Source organism: Lactuca saligna, chromosome 1 (genome assembly GCF_052625555.1).
Source record: "Lactuca saligna cultivar CGN05327 chromosome 1, ASM5262555v1, whole genome shotgun sequence".
Lineage (NCBI taxonomy): Eukaryota > Viridiplantae > Streptophyta > Magnoliopsida > Asterales > Asteraceae > Lactuca > Lactuca saligna.
Window position 1 is genome coordinate 46,933,178 of NC_136417.1, and position 10,186 is coordinate 46,943,363.

Sequence of the window (10,186 nt, forward strand, 5' to 3'; positions counted from 1 at the left end):
AAACAGGTACAACTTAATGATTAGGCAATAACACATGAGTCAGCTATAGAAGTAGATGATACCTAAATTTTGATCGACAATTGATCATCTTCTTCGTTTAGGTATTCAATCCACAGTATAGGCCGAGATGAAGTCGACGATTACGATGTACTTCGGGGAACGAATTGATTGGAGGATAAACGATTTAAAATCAAAGCATCTTCAGTGGAGTTTTTTCTATGAAGAACGTGAGATCAAGGAGTTCAGCAACAATGAAACTTCGATCGTTGGGGGATTTCAGATTCATTTGAGTAGAAGCAATTTCACAATCGAAAGCATGGAATTGGAAGAAGGATTGGAGGGAATTCGACGGAGGTGAGTCGTCGGAGGATGGATCGTAACTTTGAGCGAGAGAGGAAAACGGGGAGGAAAGAGAGAGAGATGAAAATGTATTTTATCAGATATTATATTTAATAAATCATTCAATTATACTTTTATTCCTATAATACGTTAACTGAATTAATTAAGATACCCCTCCTTTTTTTATCTACTTATTTACAAAAACGTCACCTTGCATCTCGACCATTCCTTTTTTTGATCTAACGTTTCACCTTTAGTTCTCGGGTTCTCGGGAAACTTTGAGTTCTCAAATAATCCTTCCTATCTCTCTCTCTCTATCTTTCTCTCTCTCTCTCTCTCTCTCTCTCTCTCTCTCTCTCTATATATATATATATATATATATATATATATATATATATATATATATATATATATATATATATATATATATATATATATTATGCATAATACATGGAAAATAGGTCAAAAAAGTGAGTTGGAAAACAAGGTCGGTGAAACAAAAGTTATCCATCTTTGTCAAAAGCATAGATTTGTTTGCCGGTCGGTCTGATTCCATGATTCAACCATCGCTACGCCACCACCTCTCTTCACCTTTTTCTATTTAATTATTTCTTTTATGAAAACAAATTCAACATAAATAAGTTATAGGAAAAAGAAAAGAAAAGGGAATCTTAGGCTAAATGAAAAGCTCTTCCATGAAGCAAAGCATACACTTTAATATATTTTCGTCTTTAATAATATAAAAATTCAAAATTTGATTCTTTTCTAACTTACCACTCAATATCATATATATGAAAACAAATATTCTTCCTATTATCTTTAAAAAAATCTAATAATCTTTCTTTTTGTACTATATAAATTATTTGCAACATCTATTCCATTTAATATATATTCCAGAAACATTATATATTTTTTATTCGTTTTGATTCTTGTCTTTGTTCTTATGAAAAGACATTCTAGATATTTAAGCTATAAATATAATCAAACATTTTTATTAAGTACATACATCAACCAAATGTTACAATTTTAGAAGTGGAGGAAAGTAAGAAATTATTGTAAATTGTTACGTGCTTCATAATATAAGATACCATATTATATATCGGATAACAATCATATTTATGTGAATTATAGGAAAATTATTGATTTTCTTTTTGTGTTAATAATGTTTAAAAACCAAATTTATAAATTCGATTCATTCAAAAATTTGATCTTCTTACAGAGAAATTAAATATCTTAGTATATTTTGTTTCTATATATAATCTTACTTAATTAAATTGTGATATTTGTAACATTTAATGCTTATTTAATGATATTGTTAGATACCAATATCACAAATGTCATCATTTAAATGAATAGGAGGATTGTTATGAACAAAATATAGAAGAATATATATATATATATATATATATATATATATATATATATATATATATATATATATATATATATATATATATATATATATATATATATATATATATATATATTAATTCCAATATGTATTCCACACCATCGGAGTTTTACTAGATCATATTTTTAGTCTATTTTGTCATTCATAAAATTTCAGTTATAGAAAATGCTTATGTGACATTAAAATCAAAATAATCTAGTTTTGTATAGAATCTAGGGAATAAAACTTATTAAGGTAATTTACTTTTCGGTATGTTTACATCTGGGTAACTATTTTTTTTTTGTACACATCTAGGTAACAAATTTGTTGGAAGTGTTCACATATGACCATTATGACCTGCTATAGCAGGTTAAATGTTAGATGTGAACGCTTTCAACAAGTTCATTACCCATATATGTATAAAAAAATAGTTACTTAAATATGAAAAAAACAAAAAGTAAAAATTAAATTACACGAATGGTCCCTGTGGTTTGGGGGAATTCTTTTTTTTTGGTCTTTAAGTTATTTTTTTTTTAACTTGGATGGTCGCTACTGTTTATTTTTGTTGCGCGTTTGATCCTGTGTTACCTAAAAAGATTATTGTGCCCTTATTAATTTTTTAATAATTAATTTTCTTGTTTATGTTTTTATTTTTTACATATTTAAAAAAATTAATTAATAAGGGCACAATAGCCTTTTTAGGTAACACATGATCAAACGCGCAACAAAAATAAACAGTATGGACCATCCAAGTTAAAAAAATAAGTTAGAGACCAAAAAAAGAATTCCCCCAAACCACAGGGACCATTCGTGTAATTTAATTTTTATTTTTTGTTTTGTTCATATTTGAGTAAAAAAAAATTTGTACACATTTTTTAGGTAACGAACTTGTTGAAAACGTTCACAACTAGGATTTAACCTGCTATAGCAGGTTATAATGGTCATATGTGAACACTTCCAACAAGTTTATTACCTAGATGTGTACAAAAAAAAAGATAGTTACTCAGATGTGAACATACCGAAAAGTTAATTACCTTAATAAGTCATATATTCCTTATAATCTTCCTTAATAAATGAATGTTTTTTGCCATTTGTCAATCTCTAATGAGTTTTGATACTTGTTATTTTGTGGTAATTTTGGAATAAATATTATCTACTTGTCAATTTTTGGTTTGCTTTAATTTTTAATTAAAATCATATACTTATATATGTAAAGTATTAAATATCACATATATGATATTAAATTGTAATAAATAAGTTTCTTTCTTTCTTATTTTTAAAGTTGTACATTGAAAATTATTTTATTTTTATACTTTAAGTTTAATCATTTTTTAAATCAATCCGTATAATATACGGATCTCACACCTAGTCTAAGTATTTGTTTCGAGTTTGATTTAGGATTGCATCTATAACTTTTTCCATATTTTATAATATTGTTTTATTCACACTGTATATTTATTAACAGCTAATTCGTAAATTCTGTATGAAAGGAGATAATATTCATACATTGTGATTATCAAGCTATTTATCATAATATCATTTTATTGCATGTGAATATTCGGACAATTTTAAAAAACAAAAAAGATTATTTCCCCCCATTATAATAGCAACAGAGCAAGGACTAAGAAAAGAAAAGCTTATGCTTGCACATGAAGGTAAGCAGCGTCTTTTCTTAACGTCTTCCACACAAGAACTCCACTCACACTCTCTCTCGATCCCCTTAAGAAAAACCCACATCCATTTTCTCTAGCTATTTCACCTAAAATGTGATTTTGACCGATCCATCTGCCAAAAACGATCTGTTTCTTCGAATTTCATCAATGGCGTCCGTTCGGAAGCTCATTGTAGAAGTAGTTGATGCCCGTAATCTTCTCCCAAAAGACGGCCATGGCACGTCAAGTCCTTACGTGATTCTTGATTTCTATGGCCAACGACGGAAGACCCGGGTGGTGGCTAGGGATTTGAACCCGGTTTGGAATGAGGTTTTGGAATTTAATGTCGGAAAACCATCCGATGTGTTCGGTGATATGCTTGAAGTTGATGTTAATCATGATAAGACTCTTGGGCCGACTACCAGACACAATTTTCTGGGTAGAGTCCGCTTGAATTCACAGCAGTTTGTGAAGAAAGGGGAGGAGGCTTTGATTTATTATCCTTTGGAGAAGAAACACTTGTTTAGCTGGATTCAAGGCGAAATTGGTTTGAAAATTTACTTTGTTGATGATGTTGCTCCGCCGCCGGCGCCACCATCTCCTCCACCATCCGAGGAGGTGAAGGCTGAGCCAAAGTCGTTGGAAGAAGATAAGACCGAAGCTGACGCTGCCCCCACAGCTGATTCAGAACCACCACCGGCGCCTGAGGTGGCTCCTGCAGAACCTGCTCCACCGTCGGAAGCTTCCGATGATGATGCTGAAGTTCCAGATGTTGATGGTATTGATCCAGTAGAAGCAAGTACTCCAATGAAGCAAGAACGATTTGATCATGATCAGTTAAGGACATCAAGATCTATGCCGGAGATCAAAATCAGTGGTGCAATTCCAATCGGCCCACAGCCAATCCCTCGGACTTCCTCAGTCAGCAGCTTCACGACAGATGTGTCCGATAGATTTCCAATCGAACGGTCATCATTTGATCTGGTGGAGAAAATGCACTACCTCTTTGTTCGGGTAGTTAAAGCTCGGGCTTTACCCACCCCTGGCAACCCGGTAACCAAGATAGTTGTTTCCGGTTGCCAAGTTGTCTCAAAACCAGCTCGAAAAACTATGTACTTTGAGTGGGACCAAACATTCGCTTTCCGACGAGATGCGCATGATTCTGCATCCATTCTTGAAGTCTCCGTGTGGGACCCGTTGATCTCAAGCTCTATGTCAGATGTTGCAGGGCATAATTTCCTAGGTGGCATATGTTTTGATGCCACAGAGATCCCTTTACGAGACCCACCAGATAGCCCGTTGGCCCCACAATGGTACAGGCTAGAAGGAGGCGGGGCTCATAAAGGGGATCTCATGTTAGCCACATGGGTGGGAACACAAGCGGATGAGTCATTTCCTGAAGCATGGAAAACCGATACTGCAGGTAACCCTAGCTCTCGATCCAAAATATACCAATCACCGAAGTTATGGTATCTACGTGCAACAATCATCGAGGCTCAAGATGTTCCCCCCTCATCATCGTTCCAAATCAAAGCTCAATTAGGGTTTCAAGTTCAAAAAACAAAATCGATCGCCACACGTAACGGAACTTCGTCATGGAATGAAGACTTGATGTTTGTAGCCGCCGAGCCATTCTCCGACCAACCGTTGATGTTGTTTCTAGTTGAACAACGGGGCCCAAAAGAGACAACTGTTGTTGGAGTCGCTAGCCTACCTTTAGCTTCCATAGAGCGTCGTGTAGACGATAGAATTGTGGTATCAAAATGGTTAACATTTGAAGATCCAAACGAAGAAAAAAGAGTTTATCGTGGTCGAATCCAAGTAAAAATATTCTTCGATGGGGGATACCATGTGATGGACGAAGCTGCACATGTTTGTAGTGACTATCGACCCACCGCAAAGCAACTTTGGAAAAGCCCGATTGGCACAATTGAGCTAGGGATTGTCGGATGCAAGAATTTGCTACCAATGAAGTCTATCAATGGAAAAGGGTCCACGGATGCTTATGCCGTGGCAAAATACGGAAACAAATGGGTACGAACACGAGCGATATCCGATAATCTAGATCCGAAATGGAACGAACAATACACATGGAGAGTTTATGACCCATCCACCGTGTTAACAATCGGAGTTTTCGATAGTTGCGAAGGGTTTGGATCTGACGGTCAAAAAGAGCCGACACGTTCGGATTTTCGTATGGGAAAAGTACGTATACGTATATCAACTTTAGAGATGGGGAAGGTGTACAAAAACACGTACTCATTAATGCTATTAAATGCGGTTGGGCTCAAGAAAATGGGCGAGCTAGAGCTAGCGGTACGATTTGTGCGCATGGCACCAACGCTTGATTTTTTGAATGTATATTCGCAACCCTTGTTGCCAATAATGCACCATATCAAGCCAATCGGGGTGGTGCAACAAGAGGTACTTAGAACGATTGCAGTTAAGATCACTGCAGCTCATTTGACGCGATCTGAGCCACCCCTTCGTCGTGAAGTGGTGGCCTACATGCTAGATGCAGACACGCATGCGTTTAGCATGAGGAAGGTCCGCGCCAATTGGCTACGGATAGTCAACGTGCTATCGGGGGTCATTGACATGGTCAAATGGTTTGACGACACACGTTCATGGAAGAATCCAACGTCCACATTCTTGGTTCATATATTGCTTATGATGCTCGTGTGGTTCCCGGACCTAATCATCCCTACTTTGGCATTTTACGTGTTTGTGGTTGGGATTTGGAATTACAGATTCCGGTCTCGAGCCGCACCACCACACTTTGACCCGAAACTTTCATTAGCAGAAACAATCGATGGTAATGAGCTCGATGAGGAATTCGACATGGTGCCATGCACTAGATCGAATGAAATGGTGCGATTAAGATATGACAAACTACGTATGCTAGGAGCACGGGTGCAAACTGTGTTAGGTGACATAGCGACACAAGGTGAACGAGTGCAAGCTTTGGTGACATGGCGGGACCCACGTGCCACGGGGATTTTTGTTGGAATGTGTTTGGTGGTTGCAGTCATATTGTACCTTGTACCATCGAAGATGGTGGCAGTGACATTTGGGTTTTATTATATGCGACATCCGATCTTTAGGGACCGGATGCCGTCTCCTGCACTCAACTTTTTCCGAAGACTGCCGTCGTTATCAGATCGTATTCTTTAGGTTCGATCGATTGGTATCTATTTGTGTAAATTAGTGTGACATTGTGTAATGTGTTGACAGAACTGTTATAAGTTCAATAATTATTAATTGGTAGTACTTCCACCTAGTGCTATTGAGCTTGTCCCTTATATATTCAGTTGAATTAAGAGAATATATAGTAAACATAATGAAGCTAGTGTATTTTTTTATATGTTCGAACGAATATTGATTAATCAAATACGAATATAACCTCGTAAACTCTATGTGTTTGAGGTCATCATGCTTATCGTTTTATCCTAATCTTGAAGAGTTGAAAGTCATTTCTTGGTAGAAATCTATAAAATGATGTTTTCTATAAATTAAAAAAAAATAAGCTTAATTACATATTTTAAATAAATATTTATTATACTATAATCATGTTTGTGAAACGAGTAAAATCAATAAAAACTTAGCTAAAAACATACTAAATGGTCGTGAAACTAGTTGGAAGTTGCACATAATATATTTTCAATGCATACAATCTTCTAATCATGTTATTAATATTAAAAATCCACAGTTCACACTATTATTGTGATAATATAGTTTTTGATTTTCTCTATGGTGAATGACACCACAATTCCTTCTTTAACTAATACAACTCATTCGAAATTTCCAACACAACTCATAATGGATGCTATGCAAATGGGTAGATCGATGTGTGTTATCCAGACTCCAGAAAACACAGTTGTCTAGAGTCTGTATGCATACAGACCTAAAGAAAAAAAAAACAATGGTATGAGTATGTGACAACTACAATTTAAACCGAAAACAATTTATTTATTAATGATGAAAAAACATTTATACATGAAAACATGTACGTACTTTATCAGAAAACATTAGAGAAATTAGAAATACACACCTACCAATTACACAAAGAGCTTTCTATTATGCCACTTCCGCTGCAACTACATCAACTGATCCATTATTTTCCTCCTTTTCCTTTATGAGCCTCATTATTTCTACTTTTTTCTCTAGTAGAGCTTCAATTTTAGTATTCAACTTCTCTAATTTATATTTCAGCTTGCTAAGATCCTTGATTTTATATTTTTCTCCCTTATCTTTCTTCTCTTTACCCTTTTTCTCCCCCTTCACTTCTTCACCATTTCCATTTATTTCAATCTCCCTTGATGCAACTTCAGTATCGCTGCTTGTTTTATCACCCTTCTTATCTTTGTGCTTCTTCTTATCTTTCTTCTTCTTTTCATCATCTTCTTCCACCCCTTCATCTTTGCTTTTCTTCTCTTTCTTGTCCTTCTTCTCTTTTTTCTTCTTTTTATCCCCTTCTTCTGAGTCTCCTTCATCATCTTCTTTTACTTCTTTATCTTTATCTTTCTTCTCTTTCTTGTCTTTCTTCTTCTTCTTTCCTTCATCATCGCTCTTTCCTTTCTTCTTCTTTTTCTCCCCTTCATGCTCATTATCATCAGATTTGGCATCCTTATCTTTCTTTTTCTTCTCTGTTTCTTTTTCCTCTTCATCTGATACTACATCATCATCTTTCTTCTTTCCCTTCTTCTTGTCTTTCTTCTTCTTTTCTGTCTCTTTTTCCCCTTCCTCTGATACTCCATCATCATCTTTCTTCTTTTCCTTCTTGTCTTTCTTTTTCTTCTTCTCTTTCACATTCTTTTCATCCTCATCAGACTCCTTCTTTTTGTCTCCTTTTTTCTTTTCTTTTACCTCCTTTTTCTTATCTCCATCCACATCAGATTTCTTGTCATCTTCCACCTTGCAGTTGTCATCATTAACTTCCTTATGTTTTGGCTTCTCTTTCTCAACAGATTTGGTCTTCAAATCCAACTCTTCTGTAATCTTCTCTACCTTTTCTTCATCTGTTCCTTTTACCTTGTTCTCAGTTTCCAAATGAAGCTCTTCCTTGACAACATGTTCATATGTATCATCCATCTCAATTTTCGGATACATACTCATGTTAAATATAGCCTAAAATCCAAGCTATCTGCAAACAGAAATGTGGATGCTGTTAAAACCAATACAGAAAAACAACATATGCAATAGAATAGATATCAGATAAATGCAACTAAAACCATCAAGAAACCAACAATCTTGTAATGGAATGATCATGAGAACCAAATTGAATAGAAGAACAATGAAGATCATAATAAAATTAGAACCCCAGCTCATTGAGCTCTAGCTACAGCTACACTTCAATATTAGGATATAGGCGTTGAACATGTCAATAAATTTTAAGTTCTATCTCTCAAAGTTGTTTTCATATGCTATATTGATAACAAAATGTATAAATAGTATAAGTGGTTTATATGTCATGTAAACTTGTAAATATATCATGAACTATATGGACAATCCGTAATATAATTAGGTTTTTTAAGATCTGTTATTTTATAACTTCAAAAATGATAAAGATTTAGACTTTCCGAGAGAATTTCGAATAGAGTAGTGTTTTTGAGAGAATTTCGCTAGTCAAAACTTCTTGTCTGTTGCAACTTGCAAAAGACACAAACATATCAATTTTGAATTCGAAAAGAACTAGATTTCTAACCGAAACTAACTTGAAGCCCGTTGATTAAAGTGAGGGAGAATTATACGGCAACATGTTATTCCACTCTACACGAGCAAGTAAAGTAACCCACATGACAGGCATATTATCAAACAGTTGGCGATCAATCAAAATTTGGGGGAAAAATACATAAGAAGACCCAAATCAAAGAATCACTGAACAAACAAGTAACAATCAACATCAATAATCAATCAATTAAAGAAAAATAAAAGGAACCCAACTGAAGGATTCTAAAAAGAAGTCGCTTATATAGAAACTTACCTAAAATAATCAGTCGGTTGAGGTTTCCACAGTTTATGTGAAGCTTATCGATGAATTGGAGGGTGTGCGATGAAATCTATTTATAGCTAAGCAAGAGTTTGATCGTGGTAGATACGGGAGCAACGCGGGTCTTTAATTAGGAACCGTTTTACCGACACTTTAACGCGTATGTAAAGTGGATTTTAATGCATTTGTATTTGTATATATCGAAAATTATTGCTGAGGAGTGAGGAAAGTATACTTCTTGGTTAAGGAATTCCCTTCTTGTTCGATAGTCAATTCAGGAGTTGAGTTGTCTTTGATATTCTCTTTTGCGTTAACCGTTATCTTGCCGTTTCTATGAAAATGAGTCAATGACAGGTTAACGTATTACGTCTACTAAACTGTTCTTTTTTATATCATTTATTATTGAATTTTCATCAAACTCTTTAAAACTTACAATTATAACCTATAGATAAAGGTGTTCAAAACAGGATATTGAAAATTCGGATATCCAAAATTCGTGATTTGCAAATACGAAGTTACTTTAATTGATATGTTGTAGTTACTTTAGCAAAGAAATTAACACCATTGTTAGTTTTGTGATAGAAGAGGAAAATACAAAGCTAGTCATAATTGCTAATTACTTATAAAATAATAGCAAAAAAATATCTTCGCTAAAAATAGCCCACAAAAGAGTAGTCAACCTATAGTTGACTACGGTCAACATCAATTGACCATGGTCAACGAGCGTTGACTACTTTTTTATGACAATTCGTCTACTGTTTCGCCAATTCATATACTGTTTCGTGTTTTATATAATTTTTTTTTCATTTTCTAAGA

At 34.5% G+C, this 10,186-nt stretch overlaps 2 protein-coding genes across 3 annotated transcripts; one reads left to right on the forward strand and one right to left on the reverse strand.

Moving 5' to 3' along the window:
- The first annotated feature begins 3,349 nt into the window (after positions 1-3,349).
- LOC145035402 (C2 calcium/lipid-binding plant phosphoribosyltransferase family protein) lies at positions 3,350-6,745 on the forward strand. Its single transcript, XM_078983949.1, has one exon. The coding sequence runs from the start codon at positions 3,550-3,552 to the stop codon at positions 6,553-6,555; it is 3,006 nt and encodes a 1,001-aa protein (XP_078840075.1). The 5' UTR covers positions 3,350-3,549; the 3' UTR covers positions 6,556-6,745.
- Positions 6,746-7,329: 584 nt separating this feature from the next.
- On the reverse strand, positions 7,330-9,551 carry LOC145035407 (uncharacterized). Of its 2 annotated transcripts, XM_078983959.1 has the most exons (3): positions 9,365-9,551; positions 9,086-9,258; positions 7,330-8,524 (listed from the first exon to the last, which is right to left on the reverse strand). In XM_078983959.1, the coding sequence occupies exon 3, from the start codon at positions 8,494-8,496 to the stop codon at positions 7,459-7,461; it is 1,038 nt and encodes a 345-aa protein (XP_078840085.1). In that variant the 5' UTR covers positions 8,497-8,524; positions 9,086-9,258; positions 9,365-9,551; the 3' UTR covers positions 7,330-7,458. The 2 variants fall into 2 exon arrangements, with proteins under 2 accessions (XP_078840085.1, XP_078840079.1); XM_078983953.1 differs by lacking the exon at positions 9,086-9,258 and having other exon boundaries at positions 9,365-9,550.
- Positions 9,552-10,186: the final 635 nt, after the last annotated feature.